The sequence below is a fragment of the Muscardinus avellanarius genome (genome assembly GCF_963383645.1).
Source record: "Muscardinus avellanarius genome assembly, chromosome: 17".
NCBI classification, from domain to species: Eukaryota; Metazoa; Chordata; class Mammalia; order Rodentia; family Gliridae; genus Muscardinus; species Muscardinus avellanarius.
Genome location: NC_137803.1, coordinates 42,309,678 through 42,328,324, shown reverse-complemented (window position 1 = coordinate 42,328,324; position 18,647 = coordinate 42,309,678). Strand labels below are relative to the sequence as shown.

At 35.3% G+C, this 18,647-nt stretch overlaps 1 protein-coding gene across 2 annotated transcripts in view; it reads left to right on the top strand.

The window, feature by feature from the left end:
• Positions 1-18,647, top strand: part of ASXL3 (ASXL transcriptional regulator 3) — a gene marked incomplete at both ends in the record, with an annotated part of 184,131 nt that overhangs the window by 31,603 nt on the left and 133,881 nt on the right. Inside the window, one exon of one of the 2 annotated variants that reach the window (XM_080714757.1) lies at positions 2,189-2,271. In XM_080714757.1, coding sequence (XP_080570883.1) covers positions 2,189-2,271 — 83 coding nt within the window. Of the gene's footprint in view, positions 1-2,188; positions 2,276-18,647 lie in introns of both variants that reach the window. The other variant, XM_080714756.1, reaches the window with a different exon arrangement.

The window sequence follows — 18,647 nt, the reverse complement described above, 5'->3', positions numbered from 1 at the left end:
CTTTCTCTGTCTTACAGGAACTGAGGGTGGCTTCTGGTGTTCTGTGTGGCCTCATCATTTCCTTCCTGCCTCTCTTCCACTCCATGATGTAATTCTTGGCACTTTTACTTCCTTTGTAGAGTAGGATGTGATGTCATAGAGAAGGGGACAGGGCTATCCAAATTCTCTCAATTGCTGGGAGGCGCTGCCTGGGTTTGCTGAGGGGCCTGTACTCAGGAAGAGAAACAGGGAGTCCTCCACAGTGAGTAACCCCACTTTAAAGTGCACCCAATTTCTGTTAAAACGTTGTCCAGTGCTCTGGAGTTTCCTCTTTAGCCCTTTCTAGATTGAAAAAGGTTGTTGGTAGACATTCCCAGTTCAGCTCAATTTTCCTTCTTTTCACCTTTCTCCCTTGTTCTCCCTCTTCCCTCCATCCTGTGCCTCTTCCCTCCTGTTTCCCTCATCCTTGCTTGCTTGGTGTATGTTTGTTTCTATTGACCTTCTGCCCATATCTTTTATGAGAGAACAGTAGTGTTCTCAGCACCGCCTCCGATTTGGGGCAGCACCCATCCTATATATAGTCCATGTGACCACAGCATCTCTTTTCAGTAATTCATAATTATGTACTGTTCTGCTTACAATTTCTCTTTTTTTAAAATTTTGTCAGCTTTTTGTTCATGTCTGTTTCTTTCCATCTTTCTATGTAGTCAAATCTCTCTCCCTTTTCAGCTCTATTATACCATTTTCCTTATTAGCTTTTTTCCAATATTTTTATTCTTTACTATTTTCCCTATACAGCTTTGCCTATTTTTCTTTTATCCCCTTTCCCAATTTTCAGTTCAGCTCTCCAGTGTCCTCTGTGAGGAACATTTTTCTTCTTCCCTGTGGACATATGCATTGCCATACTCTGTCTAGTATGGCTTATAAGTCTGTATCCTATAAAAAATCCCTAACTAACTATGAGTAAGGGGATAACCAGTGTTGGGAATGTGGGAGAATTGCCTGGGAACTGTAAAGAGGAGGAGAACAGTTGGCCTGCATGTATAGAGGGGCAGACTCTATGTGGCTCCTTGGAAGACCTCAAGGTGCAGAGCCTTGGCTAGGGAGCAAGTTGAAATTTGGCCACTGATAGTACAGGAGATCAAAGAGCTACTTTGAGCAGATTGGAAAACCTTTTAGAATGACCTTGTTAATTCTTATTAATTATGTACCTTCTAGCTAATAATAATAAATTATAATTTTAGTATCTTTCAGTCTTTCAGTTGCATGGGGCCATGACTTGTGCATGAAGCTCCAGTATAATATATATAACTAGGTGTCATCAACCCTTGATGGAGATCACTGTGAAGCTTTGTGTAGACATGTTTCTCATACCCAGATTGTGATCACAGTGTTCCAGGTGGGTGAGCAATGTGGGATATGCTGCTTACAGCTTTCTCTGCATGGAATTAAGCCCCCAAATCAACAAAGACACTTGATGAATACGGCTGGTAGTTTGATGGCTATGGAAATAGTCTGCTATGTTTCATGTATTCCCATAACCTAACCCCTTGCCCAAAGAAAAAATATAGCAGAAGAGGAGAGAAAAGAAAGGTAGTAAACTCATAAAAGTAAGATGGGCTGACTGAAAAGGGAAAAGGTTTACTTGAAATTAATTGGAAAAGGCAAAGGAAAGGGAACTGAGCTGAACTGGAAAGCACAGAATGATGAGTATGCTGGCCTCTATGCTTCTTCCAACATTTTTGCCATGAAGGTTTTCGTAGTATCAACCCCATGGTGATGTCTCTGACCAACATCCTGTCCTCTGCTCTTCGCAGCACTCAGGCTTCATGTTCCTCAAGTCCTGGGAGCTTAGGAAATATTTTAACTGCTTAAAAACATGGCGAGAACATAAAATACTGCAATTTTTCAAGTAAATGGAATTATATACATGTATTGATTTATTTTCTTTAGGTTTTATGTATTTTTGGTGTGTATTCTTTGGTAACATTTTTCAAAGAATGACCCCTATATTTTGTGTGATTTAAAAGTCCAGAAAAATTTTACATTCTCCCTTTGGACACCTGAATTATGATGGGAACTTACTTTAACATAAAAGCCCTTTCCCCTTTAAGACTTTAAGTAAAGACTGCATGGTTCATACAGATTTTCATTTAATATGCTTCCATGCAGTAATCTAGGAATCTTATGTTTATTTTTATTTTTTTAGGCACTAGAAAAACACCCCAATTCACCAATGACAGCAAAGCAGATATTGGAAGTCATTCAGAAAGAAGGGTTAAAAGAAACAAGGTCAGTATTCATATTTAAACCATATTCTGTTTCTATTGAATGAATGATAATTATCAGTTGCAAGAAAGTAGAGTAGCAGTTTTATCTAAGTTACAATGACATTATAGTTGATTGTGAATAAAGTACTACTTGTAGAATCCTTTTGTGATTGCAGAACATTTATATGACTTTAGATTTCCTTAGAACTGATGGTTAATAAATTACATTAGATCAATTGATATAGAGTGTATTTTGTTAACAAATAGCAGAATTGTAGGATTTAACCCCTCATTGGATTTAGTCTTGTTTCTCTTTTTTTGTAAGAGAAGATTGTATGTCTGAAATCTAGTGGTGAAAGAGAAACCCTTTTTAGCGGCTAAGTAGATTGATTCTAGGACATAGAGATGAACCAATTCTGATAAAATTCAAAATTTCAATAAGTGTGGCTGAAAATATAGTTTGCTTATATTTAAGAAATCTGCTTAGAGTATCTTTTATTAGCTCTTGAGCCTTTTAAAAATAACAGCTTTAAACTGGATGTGGTGGTGCACACTTGTAATCCCAGTACTTGGGAGGCTGAAACAGGAGTATCAAGGTTCTCTGACAGCCTCAGCTATGTAGTGATGCCCTTAGTAACTCACTGAGACCTTTTTCAAAATAAATAATAAAAAAATAGGGTTGGGGGTGTAGCTCAGATGAGAATGCCCCTGGGTTACATCCCCAGTAACACACACACACACACACACACACACACACACACACACACACACACACACACACAGCTTTATATAGATAAGATTCGCATACTATAACATTTGACCTTTTAAAATGTACACTCCAGAAACTTCAGCATACTGGGCATGGTAGCTCATGCCTGTAATCCTAGTACTTGGGAGGATGAGACATGAGGATAGCAAATTTGCACCCAGCCTCAGAAACTTAGTGACGCCCTCTGCAACTTAGAGAGATGCTGCTTATATATATATGTATGTATATGTATATATGTATATATACATGCAATATACATACATACATGTATGGCTGGAGGTATAGCTCAGAACTACCTTGGGTTCAATCCCAGTACCACCACCAAAAATAAAAAGTACACTTTAGTGACTTATAGTATATTTACTATTACCCATTATCACTACTTGCTAATTTTAGGCTGTTTTTGGCACCCTAAAATGAAACTCCATACTCATTAGCATCCACTCCCTACTCCCCACTCACCCTGCGTCTTGAAATTTACTATCTTTATGGATTTACTATTCTTGAAATTTCTTAGAAATGCCATTCATATAAATGGAGCCGTTTGGCTTTTTTTACTTAGTCTAATGTTTTCAAGGTTCATTCATGTCATTCTTTTATGTTGCGAAATAATATTTCATTCTATGGATATATATCTTTTATTTACCAATGACTGTCCTTTACTTTTATTTATGTATTTTATAACTATGGCGGTAGGCAGTAGGTTAGGGTCATGTCGATGATATTACTCAGAGTAAAACAGTGAATTATTATAGGAAAAATAACTATGATGATATCATATATGTATGCTATTAACCATGGTACATGGAGTAGATTTTTTTGCACAACTTTTCTATTTGTAGGGCATTGAGCTAGCAACATCATATTTTAGTGGTTGTAACTTGTTGAAAATTAAATCTACCAAGATACCTTTGGAATATTTTGATTGATGTCAAGGTAGAACTGCTAAGAGAAATGAATATCCTTCTGAGGCCAGCATTTCCTAAAACATGAGTTTTACCGGTTTCAATGTAGCTTTTGCAAGTTAGTTTATAGATACTACAATTTATCAGGGTGTGCGATACTGATTATTTGAAATGTCATCTCTGTTTTAGAGACACTTTCCAGTCTGTTCTAGAGAAATATACTGAGATCATCTAACTGTGTGGTGTTTGCAGGATTTGGTGGTAACAGTGATTGGTTAGTAGCTGACAGTGCCCAATGACCCCAGCAGGCAACAAATGGGGAAAACTGAAGATCAGTCTTCTTCTTGCCACTTGTCAGTAACCCTTAAAATATATGACAGTTAGATGACTAAAATTGCTTGTGCCACAGCCAAAAGAAAAGAGGGGGGAAACATCTTAGTATATCCATTCCCATTGAACATAAGCTCTGTGCCAGAGGAATCTGCCAACACAGACAAGAGTCCTATTTCTTATAGGCTGATGTTGAAGTTTGTTCATGAAGATTGTTCATGAAGTTTGTCCATGGGGTGACTCTACTGCTCTCTGTGGTCAGGAACCTAAGGCATGAAACTCTTGTGCTGAAACTCTTGTGCTATGGCTTTCAGCCTCATTTTAATGACACTTATCCTGAGAGCTGAAATATTACTATTTCCTCTTTTTCCAAACGCTGGTCCTCCCAGAATGGTGTTTGAAAAGCCTTTAAGTAGTTAACAAAACAAACCCCAAACAAAACAAACTTTTTTAAAGCATTGAAATAGGACACAGCCTTCTCTTTTTCTAATGGACCCACTGCCTCCTCTGCACATTATTATTGTGTTCTTCTGTAAGGCAAAAAGTTCCTCATGACTAGTACTGATGGAGTAGTACAGTGTTTTAAAGCATACCCACAGGCAGTTCCCCAGGTGAACAGGAAAGGGTGAATGAAGGCAGAGTATGAGACTGCCCTTTCCTTGTGTGTTTACCTCTTAGAATTAGCTCTGCAGCCACAGACTAGGTATTTGTGTTCTAATGTCCCTTCTCTCTTTAACTCCTCCTTCTTGTCAATTGTGACCTCTCTGTCTCATGGGGGCCACATGTCTCTGCTCACTCTTCTCTTGTTTTCCAGCTTTAGTTTGCTTGTTGGAATCACCTCTAAAAAAAACATCTATGACTTTGAGTTGGGATTGTCCTGCATGTTATGTATGTGGTTACAGGCAGAAGAGGCTGACTTTTGTTTTTCCTACTTAATGTACTGTTTTGCTACTTTTCAAATTCTTAAATATTTTCCAACTATTGAAAGTAGTAAAGTAAATAAAGTGTAGCTATATGTATACTTCTTAAATAAAGCTTAGAAATTCCATCATCAGAAGTTCACAGACATGTCTGATTATTTTCTAGGTATTTATTTATGATGAGTTTTTTTTAAGAAATGCAGATTATGGTATGATAAAGTGGTTGTGAAGTCACTGAAGTGGCCACAACTCTCTGGTCTCTATGGATGAGCGAGAATGTTAATAGTCCTCCCCCACACAGTCTACCACTGTAATTGGTGTTTCTAAGAAAGAGAAGACAGAGTATCTATCATTATCCCGTTCTGTACTTAAGTCTGTTCATGTCATGGACTCCAGGGGTCCTTTATTTTCTCTATACCAGGAAGTAGTTCTCTCCTCTACTAGAATTTTTCCTTCTATATCTTTCCTGGTGCCTGTAAGCTCTTTAAGAGCAAGGCACCTAACACTCCTGCCACTCAGCAGATACTTAATAAGGAGTTGTTGAGTAAATCTTCTTTCTCAAGATGTTAATTTGTTGGCACTTAGTGATGGCTTTGGCTTGCATTAGCAGTTAGAAGCTTTTTTTTTATACCTAACATGTACTTTCAGTACTGTTTAATAGTTGCTATTTTTGAAACAAACATAACCTAATGGGTTTTTGGAAAATTCCATTAAATATATGCCTATTAATAGTCTACATAAGATTATAACAAGTAGGGTTATTGTTCTATTGCTTGTTTTCAAACAATGTCAGAGCCACAGGCTTAAAATGGTAACTTAAAAAAAACTATACCAATATTTTTGGCAAAGCTAATATTGAGTATTTAAATATGTTCAGTGTATATGGTATTGCTACTTTATTTCAGATTAAATTTTTAATATTTTTTGCTATAATTTTTTGAAGTGGCACTTTAAATTACATATTTTTACATAGATATGATTACAAGAAGACAGCTTTTCTATATCATATTCTGTGTTCCTTCATATTATTGGTGAAGTGTGTAGAGTATGATTAAAGTCTGTTTGGAAATGCCTAAGTGAAATAAATATTTTCTATGTGTTAAAAAAGATACTCAAATATAATAAATTCTCAGGATATTTTTTTTGTTGGAAAAAGTGATGCAATTGTAGCATGATTTTTCTAGACTTGGCTCTCTTTTTAGTGAAAATCTATTCAGAAAATTTAATTCCACTGTACATAATAGGATAGAATGATTTATTAATATAGTTTGATATTACAAAACATCTGGTCAATCTATGCTTTTTCTTAACTCACACTAAGGAATTACAGGCTTCTGTTCTTTTGTGTGTATCAGTTGTCAACAATTGATCAGTCACAGTTGTTTGGAATGCTTTTCAGTTGACCAAAATTTTATAATCAATCAAATAGCCATGTTGCTTGGATAAAGGAGATTATGTACATATCCCAGTCTGCTGCTTTCATGGAGGGATATTTGATATTCTTGTGGACTCCTTAGCTAAACATTTCCATTTCCTCCGGGAGCTGGGCTGCTGATGCAGAATGTGTTCTTGTCTGCATTCAGTAACAATATTTATGTAGTAAAAGAAGAGTAACTCAGGTTACCGTGCTTTGGATGATTGGGTGACAGGAAATCCCAATTCTGCTTTTCTGGTTTTGATTTCCTTATTCAGAAGTTATCATTTCTTTACAGAGAAGGACTGAGGAATTTTTGATGCCCGAGGATGTACTGTTATTTCCTGTCTCGTGTAATTTTTAAGGTGATGCTTCCAAAGAAATGTGTGGTCTGCTCTTAGTATGACATATCCAGGGAGTGAGTGGTCAGAGTAAGGCTTGCACCTCTTACCTAGCAAGAACAAAACAGCCATTCATAAATGAGGATTATGAATTTTTTATATACTGAACATTATCACTACAAACTAACCTATGTGATGTAAAGTGTGATATAGTTTTTATATACTTGACAATAGGTAAATAGCTCCTAATGAGGGAGGGAAAGAAGATCATCAAAAAAGGAGAAAAACACATTAATCATAGGAAGCAATTAAAAAACAAGTTAGAGATGACAAAATTTGTGGGATATTTTTGTAATATTATAGGTGCCTTACTACATAAAAATCCGTCAAATTTCATGTGCTTTTTATGCAGCAGCAGCCTGTAATTACATATCTCAGTAGGAACGTTTTAAAAGTCTTATTAATAATTTCTTTGGGCTTAGTGCTACTTCGATTATAGTTATATTTTATATTTTGCAGTGTAGTACATTTACTTGACAACTCAAGATTTTGTAGTAATTCTAGTATGAAAGATTAGAGTTTTTTTTATTCCTAGCAATAATTCTTAGAAAACATGTTTTACCTTTTAGTTTAAGGCTGTTTCTATTTCTGTTTCTTGTTCTTTGTGATGATATGCTGAAATTAGGATCTCTACTTTGTACTGTAGTTTATTAAGGATGTTGCATTTTTTAAGGAGGATAAAGTGACAGAAATTCTATTACCATGTATAGTGACAAACAATAAATCTCTTGGCATTGCTCTTGGTGAGATTTACATTGCTAATTAATGCTATAGGAAATGATTCTTTCTTGCTGCTGAAATGTTTTGTCTAGAGATAAGAAAGAAGCACAAATAATTTCTATTGCAAAATCAATTCTTATCTCCAGTCTCCATGTTGGCAGTCCTCCTTTCATACTGAAATGGTGGTCTAGTTTGTTTGTGTTGGGGCATTTTAGAATTACAGCGTTAGCACACAGTGTCACCCTGCCATTTGTTAACAGCTAATTCTCTCATTGTGCAAATGGTGTGCACAGCCAGCTACTGAGAGAGGGATGCATGAGAGACAATGGTGTTATTAAACAGAAACATAGTACAATTTGCATATATTTATGTGTGTGTACATGTGTATAAGCAGGCCTCTAACATAATCTAGCTCTTTATTGACATAAGATTTTACTTATCTTCATTCCTTAGATTAGGAATCTCCATTGAAGTCATTTTTAGCTCTCCTCCCCTGCCCTCATAAACCAGATGGGGTGGTGTCAGTTTCAATCCTTAAATACATCTTTCTTTCTTTCTTTCTCTGTATTCCCACTTGCCATTCTTCAAGCACTTCTTTTTTTCTTACCAAGAGTATTGCACCTTACCTCTGTTTTTCCCCATTTTCAAATTTAGTATTTCCCCCAGTCATTTATAATAACATATCTTAACTAATAAACCATGATCTTCCAGACCCAACATCACACTTGGTAAATTATGAATAAAAAACTACTTTGGTGATAATTAGATGAAGTTATGTGTCGTACTTTACTACTAGTTATATGCTATATGGAGAAATCCTTGATATTTCTGATAATATGATATAAAGGATGAAAGCATATGTTGATATACTTTACATGTAAGTAAATTTTGAATTTCGAATCTGATTATTTTTACACACATGCAGCTCTCCCCAAAAATATGTCCTTTAAAATGTTTATTGGCCTTATGTTTTTGAGTACAATTAGTTTTATACCTAAATGGTATACCCATCCTTTATACATGAATATAGCTAATTGCTTAAAAATAACTCCATAATATGTCACACATTCAGTTTTTATTAAACTTAAAAATACCATTTTACATAGTGGCACAATAATTCAAATAAATCTTGAGGGGTATACAGTTATTATAGCAGAAGCAGTTCCTAGGTTAGTAGATAACTATGTGGAACAGTAATATACAAGATCAGGTTCCTACTTCTCGTGACAGCGCCTTCTAAGCCAGGCATCTAATGTGGCTTCCACATTTGATTACTTTCCTTTCATTGTGAATTTCCCCAATTATTTTTTTCATGATTTAAAAAATAGGAGAGCCCATGAGGCATTTATGAACTGTGGTGTGTGTGTGTGTGTGTGTGTGTGTGTGTGTGTGTGTGTGTGTGTGTGTGTGTAAGTAATTACATGCACCCTCACATATTTTTCTGGTAGTTACCACATTGTTGATAAAACATTGGGTTGCTGATTGAGCATGAAGTGCTTTTTAACAGGAATCTTCCTGGTTCCCAGATCAAACCATTATATTAACAATGATAGTCTTAGCCTGTGCATGCTGCCATAACAAAACAATATGGGCTAGTTGGCTTACATAACAGATATCTCTGTGCTCACAGGTCTGGAGGCCAGAAGTCTCTCACTGACCTCTAGCAGGGTCAGGTTCTGGTGAGGGCATTTTTCCTGGCTTGGAACTGGCCACTCTCCTACTGTATCCTTCCCACATGACCTTTCCTCAGTACCACTGCACAAAGGGACAACTAGCTCCTGGTGTCTAAGGATACTAATTCTATCAGATCAGGACACCACACACATTTAACCTTAGAGGCCCAAATATAATCATGTTGAGGGCAAAGGTTTAACACATGAATCCTAGGAGGACAACAACATTCAGTCCATACAAGTAATGCAGAATTTGAAATGCTTCCCTAACTCAAGTTATATAATAAGAAAATTATTAGAATTTTGAATATCTGATCCACAATTTTGGAAGTGTTTATAACAGTGTGTTTAACTTAGTACCATGCTTTTGTTTTGTATACTGCGTACATGGGTTTCATGTGTTATTCCTAACATACAAACCAGTCGAGTATTAAGTATATATTCACATCACATAAATTGATTTGGATTTTATTTGAAGCCTGTGGTAAAAATAGCTCTGGTGAATGCATATAACCCTCAAGGCATCAATATCACTAAACTATGCAATTATAGCTGTGAAATAGCCATTGCTTAATACATCTTTTTATTCTGTCAAGCTCTCTTTCTTCCTTCTTCCAAATAATTGAACAAAAAAGGTAATTTAAGTGATTTTAGCTTTACCAAGATCTAGGTATAATTTACTCTAGAAACACTAAGCACTCTATAAATATTTCAGTGCAGAAATAGAACCAGAAATGGATATAAAATTACACCATGCATGAGTCTTTCTAAGTATCCTGTGCAAGTGAACATTTTTGAGGAGGAGTAGACATTTAGCCAGGGTGACTTTATTTAATTCTTCATAAGCAGTGCTTTCCTCCTCATTGTTCATTTCATCACTTGTGTTCTTAACTGCCACATGTCTAAATGATTGTAGTTTTGCTACATTGTTTTGAACTTGACAACATAATTCAAATGCAAAATAGTTGATATGCTGATACAGGACTTTTTATATTTGCTTTGTTTTCAGAAGGTATAAAAATATGGCATTTTGTTGAGCCACGTTTTCTAAAAGGAATAGTGTATAATTCCTAAGAAAAAGCCTTAGGTCTCTTAGGAGAGGAAACAAAACAACAACAAGAAAATAAAAAGCAAGGCGATTGATTTTGTGCCTCCTTATATACCCAAGCAAAAGCAAATTGTGGGCTGGAGCTCTATCTGAAATTCAGGTGGTTATTCTGTTAACATGTACACATCTACACACACACACACACACACACACACACACACACACACATATGTATGTTAAGGCCTATGCTAATTGTGATACAAGATTTTTTATCTGTACTCCAGTCTCTTCAGTCCTTTAGTAACCATCATCTGGGCTGGTTTTTAGAAAGTAGGTATGTATGTACAATATACTTAGGCGTCATATTTGAGGGAATGCAGAGAAATTATAGGACATCAGGGAAATTAAAGTTGTGAGAATACCAATATCATTACAGAATTCTCTCCAATTAACTGCCTACTCGGTTTTCACTTGTAAGATCCTGAGGGCCTGTTGGAAGTCTTCTAGCAAGTGTTCATCCCATTAGAATTTAGGAAGCACATACTGTACTCAGGGGACCTTAGAAATTGTTGAGATTAATAAATGGGAAAAATGTAGTCTCTGGGATTTATCATTTCCAGTTCACTCTCCTCTATCTTTTTTAAATTAAGTCTTCCTACTTCTTGTTTTTGAATTATGTTTTAAACCCAATACATAATGGTTTTGTTTTAATTATTATACTTGAGGATTTCTTAATTTTTGAATTCTTCATAAATATATGATATTCCAATATCTTAGTAAGTATTGTCTTTCCATCACAAATATAAGCTCATGAGGTAAGGGACTCAACGTCTCCGTATCCATTAATTCCCTTGAAATGGTGCTGAAATACTGTGATTTATGAATTGTATTAATCAAATTAATGAGTAGGAAGTTGATGATAAAAAGAATACTAACATTTATTCTTTATATTAGATGTAATACTAAGGACTTTATATGAATTTTCTTTTTTAAAATCATCTTTGAGGTGAGTAGACATTCTATTATTTCCCATTTTACAGAGATATAAATGGAAATAGATGAGTTTAAGCAACTTGAGATGGCCCATCCAGGAGCCAGCATTATACCTGGAATTTGATGTTCCAGGGTTTGATGTTACAGCCAAGTACTCCTAAGTTTTTTAAACACTTACTAAGTCTAATAAAATCTGAATTTAAAATGTCATTTCTATGATTCTATTTAGTAACCACTCTCTCATCTCCTTCAGCACCTTTCTGGCTCATTGTTGATATCTTATGTGTTTCAACAGGATGAAAGTCTATCTTGTTGTAGGTAGGTGTTTTCACTCTTTCAGTTTATAGTCTAGTGTAAATAGGGTGGATGGCCAGAAGAGCCAAGTTTCTATAACCCACATAGATTTGAAGCATGCAAACAAAGCCTTAAGACAGACATTGATTGCTATGTTTCTGTAATTCCAGAAATGACTTTGAGAGAAAATTTGGGCTTACAGAAATAAGACATATTTCAAATGTGCCATCTTACTGTCTGTTTTAGAAGACAGTGCTTTGAAGGTGTGAAACATACTGTGAGTAATGGGAGAACTAAGGGTTTCATAGGACATGGTTGATCTTGGGCTTAGAGATAAAAATTCTTCCTTCCAAGGAACTAACTGTGACTAGTCAAAGCATAATTGTTAACAAAATGTAGATAAAATCCAAAAGGCAATTTTAGAGGATGATAATCTGTACACTTGTAGAAACAATTTAATGAAAATAGATGGTATTTTAAAAACTATGTTTGGGTGGAGTTACAGGGGAGGCTGAGTTATTAACACTTTTTTAAAAAAGATATGAATAGGAAAAGAAAAGGTAGCTGAAATGAATAAGAGTATAGTTTCAAAAGCAGCATCACCACCTCTTTTAGAATATTCTCTTGAGCAGAGAATAATCAGAGACAATTTACCATTATTTGTAAACTGTATGAAGGCCACTCATTCAGTGGACCTTTTATACTTCTGTGAGGAGATAGTCAGATACCACACTTCTTTTCCTTTTTTAAGTTTTTCTTTCTTTTTGTTATTTTATATGCTTTTCTGTGGTCCTGGATATTGAACTCAGGGCCATTCCACCTCCATACTGTTTTAGTTTATATTTTGAAATAGGGTTTCACTAAATCACTGTACATTGGCTTAGAACCTGCCATCCTCCTCTCTTAGTCTCCCAAGTACTGGGATTATAGGGGCCACCATGCCTGACATTTTTGTATACTTGGTGCATTGTAATTATACACCATTTTAATTATACAACATAGGTTCAGAATGATACAAACACATGTTCATAAGCATTTGATGTGTCTTTTGTTATAATAGACATATACAAAATTGCCAGGCTATGACTACTCTGAATTCATGACTTAGTTCTGAGTAAGCATGTCTGTGTTCTTTATGAGGTACAACAATTATATAACTATGTTTTTCCAGTTTGCTGCTTAATCTGTGTTCAATGAAGGTGACCAGCTGGTTGTTAGAAATAGAAAAATGACCTTGGTGAAGAAGTAGGAAGTTGATGATAAAAAGAATACTAACATTTATTCTTTATATTAGATGTAATACTAAGGACTTTATATGAATTTTCTTTTTTAAAATCATCTTTGAGGTGAGTAGACATTCTATTATTTCCCATTTTACAGAGATATAAATGGAAATAGATGAGTTTAAGCAACTTGAGATGGCCCATCCAGGAGCCAGCATTGGGTCATTAAGAAAGTTCATTTTGGAATACCCCACACTCTGACTCCAAGAAGGAAAGTGGTGAATCAGGAACATAAAAGTTCTTTTAGGAATTACTCAAGTCAGTTTTTACTGCTCAATCTATTTTTAAGTCAAACTTTAATATTAGAAATTTTATCTTAATTTTTAATTTTAGCATTTATTTATTTATTTATTTATTTATTTATTTATTTATTTATTTGGGTGGTACTGGGGTTCCTGGAAGCCCTTCTACCTCCGGGCTACACTCCCAGACCTATTTTATATTTTTGAAACAGGGTCTCTTACGCCAGCGCGGCTGGCTTCGAACCTGCGCGATCCTCCTGTCTCCGCCTCCCAAGCGCGGGAATTACAAGCGTGCGCCACCACGCCCGGCGCATTTATTTATTAATATAAGTATTATGTGGTATCAGCCAAAAGCCAATTAAAACTTTTATTTTTCAGTGTTTTATTACTTTCTGTATTAGGTGCAGTGATATATATCTACTTTCCTTTTCTTCTATGATGGGCTTGAATCCAGGGGCATTCTACCTCTCAGCTATACCCTCAAACCTTTTTATTTTTTATTTTGAAACAGGGTCTCACTAAGTTTCTGAGCCTGGACTTGAGTCTGTGATTCTCCTGTTTCAGTTTCCCAAGTATTGAGATTATAGGTGTGTGCCACCATACCCAGCTTCTTTTCTTCTAAGGAAAAAAAAAAAAAGAAATTTTGAAATATTCTCAGATGCATTTTGAATAATGTGCAGCAGATAAATCAATAAAATTTAAAATCTAACTTCAACTTCCCCTTTTGCTAACTTCCACCTACCTAGTGTGTGTGTGTGTATGTGTGTGTGTGTGTGTGTGTGTGTGTGTGTATGTGTGTGTGTGTGTGTGTGTATATGGTACTGGGATGGAACCCAGGGGCTTTTCTACCTCCTGGCTATACTCCCAGGCCTATTCTATACTTTTGAAAACAGGGTCTCACTAAGTTGTTGCAAACCTCACTAAGTAGCTGAGGCTGGCTTCGAACCTGTGATATGCTCCTGTCTCAGCCTCCCAAGTACTGGGATTACAAGCATGCACCACCACGCCAGACCTGAAAAAAAAAAAAAAAGAGAGAAAAGAAAAGTAGAGGGCTCAATAATTCTCAGGAGCTCAGGAGTTACATTCTTTGGTGAAGAGAAGGTTATGACTGGTTTCCACAAAAGACCATTTATTGTTGAAATAATATTTCAACTTTAGATCATGCTTTTGAGAGTTGATAGTTCAGAACAGCCCCTATTATGTTAGGATGCAAGATAAACTGTAAATGAAACTTAATTTGGAATTATAAAATTTTGTTTCTGTTAAAATCTGCAGATCATGTAGGTATAGTCTCTTGTTTTACAGATCAATAAACTAAGGCACAGAAAAGATAAATCATTCACAATACCAGCCACAGTATATAACTCACTCATCTTTCCACTTGGAAGAGGCTGATAATTTTGAAATTGAGAAGAATATACAAAGCTCAGTAGTAAGTGAGGGCAAGACTATATACAGAAATAGATAAATGTTTTATTCTAAGATATAATTGGAAGGACTATGTCTTTCAGTATTTTATTTCTGAAGCAATGGGTTTACACTGATCCACTCATCTTTTATTACGTGACTTTATTTGCTTTCCGTAATACAGTTTTGTAAAATTGTTGGCAGGAGTTAGGGGTGGAAGAGAGCTTGTACTGCAATTTATACTTGACATAGTGATCTAAAGATTTTGTTCTGGTCTTGTTGGCTCTTTTGCATTGAGATGTCATTTAGTGTGGACTGTAGAGTAGCCTGCCTCCCTTGATTTGGGCTAATGAGAGAGCCAGTGAAAGTGGAATTGTCTTATTGACTATTCCTTTTTCAGTCCTTCTCTGCAGTGTAAGGATGGATACAAGAGGCAAGGGTCAGTAGCTTTGCCTGCAGACAGTCTGAATCACTGGTATCACCTAACACCCATGATTTTCTCGTTTTCCTATTTTCTCACTGGACTTACAGCCTACTGTTTTTTATGTATTCATATTCTTAAATATTATATTACCTTATACATATTTATTAATTTTTCTTCTATTTTCTATGAAAATAAAATGGGTAGAAATTAAGTGTTCATATATAATCATTGTACAATTGAATGGTCTGAAAAATCCAGTGGATACATGAAAACATTGTTGACTAATGTGAACCTACAGCAATACTAAGTTTTCATTTATTTGATTCTTTTGTTGTTCTGGTATTAATAACTCATTTGACTTTTCTTAATGAATAGGTATTTTGGAGGGGGCACTAGGGATTGAACCCAGAGGCACCTCTGAGCTAAACCCCCAGCTAGATGTTTTTGTTTCTTATTTGGAAACAGTGTCTCATTAAGTTGCAGAGGGCCCAACTAAGTTGTTGAGGCTGGCTTCAAATCTTCAGTCCTCCTGTCTTACCCTCCCAAGTCTTGGGATTACAAGTGTGTGCCACCATGCCCAGCCATAAGTGGATCTTAATATAAATATTAAGATATTAAATATTAATGTAGTATGAAATGTATATATTGGTTAGCTGATTAAATGAGCTTAAATTTAGTATAATTTGGGGCTATAACATATTCTTTATTATTAATTCATTATATGTTGTCTTATTTCTCATTTATGAAAGAACATTGATTCCTGACCTTTCTACTGTATCAGTAGATAACAATATAAATAGGTAGATAAAAATTTAAAAGATTTAAATATGTTTTAGCTGCATGTTGCTGAATTTATTAAGCTTTTTGCAGTGAATTTAAATATTTTCAGGTTATTTTTTAAATTTTGAGAATTAATTCCAAAGAAATTACTTTTAATTGTGATTTACTTTGTCATAAAGTAATCCAATGCTTGTTTATATAATGTTTATATAAATAAGCCATATATAATTATAGGCCATTGTATGCTTGTTTGGCACTATAGAAACTCAAAATGAGGGATTTAATTAAGTAGTTTGTTTTTCATGTTAACATCTACAAAGAGAGAGCTCCAGGAGAGATTTGTTTCACCAGGATGTCCTGGGAGCCAGCTCTTTGCATTTGTTGCTTTGCTATGTCTATGACTTAAACCATCACAGTGGTTTAAGAAGGCTTGAAGCTGGAAGGAGGGGCACATGCAGTTCCTTTAAAGACGGGCTGCATTTTGAACAATCCATTGGCCACTCAGTTGCAGTGAGCTGAAAAAGAAGCTGGAGAATACAGTAGCCATTGCCTGAGGAGGCATTTCCCAGCTAAAAAGCTGCTGGTGGTGGGGTCTTAAAGTTCAGGCAAGGATATTTATTGAGGAACAATTGCCAGTCAGTCACTCAGCCAGTCTGTCTGTTTGTCTCTGTTCTCTGTTCTTTTTCTCCCTCTCCTCTCTCGTACGTATATATGTACGTACATTCATACATACCAGAGATTGAACCCAGGGGCATGTGACCCCTGACCCACATCCCAGCTCTATTTTATTTTTTCTTTTGAAACAGGTCTCACTAAGTTGCTGAGCAGCTCACTACAATGCTAAGGCTGGTCTGAAACCTGTGATTCTCCTGTCTCCGCCTCCAAAGTACTGGGAATATGGGTATTTGCCACCACCTGCAGCTGTCATATCTATCTTGTCATTAAATCTCATGCTTGGACTTGATTTATGGTAACATGCAGTATCATATTTCATATTTGAAAAACACCTGTATATTTTATACAAACATTTCATATACTCTCAGGTTTATCTGACTGTGCTTAGCCTGTGTGACCCTCACTATTCTTACCTTTCACCACCTCCTTAAAGCCTAATTCAGATGTCATGTACCCCACCTCCATGAAGAATTCTTTTAACTCCCTTAGCTTCAGTTCATCATTTTATCCTTGTTATTCCATTGTAAAATAACATGTGCATTTCTTTATATGTAATAAATTCTCTCAAATTTTCTATTCTTATAATAAGACAGCAATTTTCTTAATAGTAGAGTTCATGTCTCATTGATTTTCTCTTCCCTATGGTACCCTTTGTATAATAAGGCTCGTGCTATTTTCTGACTGAGTAGATGGGAATTTGAATTCTAGCTCTATATATGCTTCTAACTTGATGTGTTAACCTGGATAAGTCACTCATTTTTTTCTTTCCTGTAGGACAGGAAATTATGATTTTATTTAGATCATAATGCAGCTATAAAGATAAAATAATTTGGAAAACTTGGAAAATATGCTGCGAATTTTAACATATTTGGTTTATGAGATTTCACTGTTGGCTGCCTTATTAGCAATTTGGAGGCAGTTTATCAAGATGAAATGAAATCCAATTTGTATTCTAAGATATGTTACAGTAGTATTTTGGCACAGTGATACCAAATGTTTCACATTTCAACAAGAAATGATAGACTATTTACTTTTAATCTAGAGTTTCATCACAAGCTAGGAAAGGGATTTTTTATGTTCCTACTTCAGATTCCTTGACATGATAGGACACTACAGTTACTGGGTGGAGTGGAATCGCAGTTGCTCTTAGTTTTACATTTACCAGTGACTTAATATTGGCACTCTATAATTAGGGATTTTCCTGACATAACAAATTTCAGTTAAGTAAACCATTCTTTGTTAAATGATATGCTTTTCAAATATTGTATATGCATACAATTTTTGCAACTTAGAGAGTATACATCACTACCTATCTCTTATATTTCAGGCACTTTCGCCTTCAGAATGTATAAATTTGACATAAAATTTCCTGTTTTCTTCTACTCTTTAAACATATATATTAAGATATAGCATCCTGTAAATACTCCTGCTAATTATCTAATTAACAACTTTCTGTTGTTGTTGTTTTGTGAGAAAAGTTGTGTTTTAAAATACTGTGTATTTAGCCGGGCATGGTAATGCACGCTTGTAATCCCCGCACTTGGGTGGTGGAGACAGGAGGATCGCGCAGGTTCGAAGCCAGCTGCGCTGGCTTAAGAGACCCTGTTTTCAAATTAAAAAACTATAAAAATAGGTCTGGGAGTGTAGCCTGGAGGTAGAAGGGTTTCCAGAAACCCCAGTACCACCCCCCCCCCAAAATACTGTGTATTTAGACTATTATATAAATTTTGTTTTAAATTTGATTTGACTTTGAAGCTTTAAATAAACAAAATGAAATTTTGGAAAATAGACTTCAGTGAACAAAATCACATTGCTTCTTTAGGAGCTCCACATTTACTTATGTAGGAAACAATTCTTTGAAAATTCTGTGTCATTTGCGTACTATCATTGAGATTCTCACAGTTTAATATTTATTGAATGTTTGTAGTATGTAATAGTGTTACATTATACTGACTTAGTTTTGCTGCCTGTTGAATCAAATATAACATAGACTATATTTAAGTTGTGAGTAGTGATCTGATTTTTAAGATTCTTGTAAATTATAGACACAGTATCTTAGCTGCTGTTACTAAATACCATCACTGTTACTCTAATACCTGTTTATCATTTAAGATATAGTT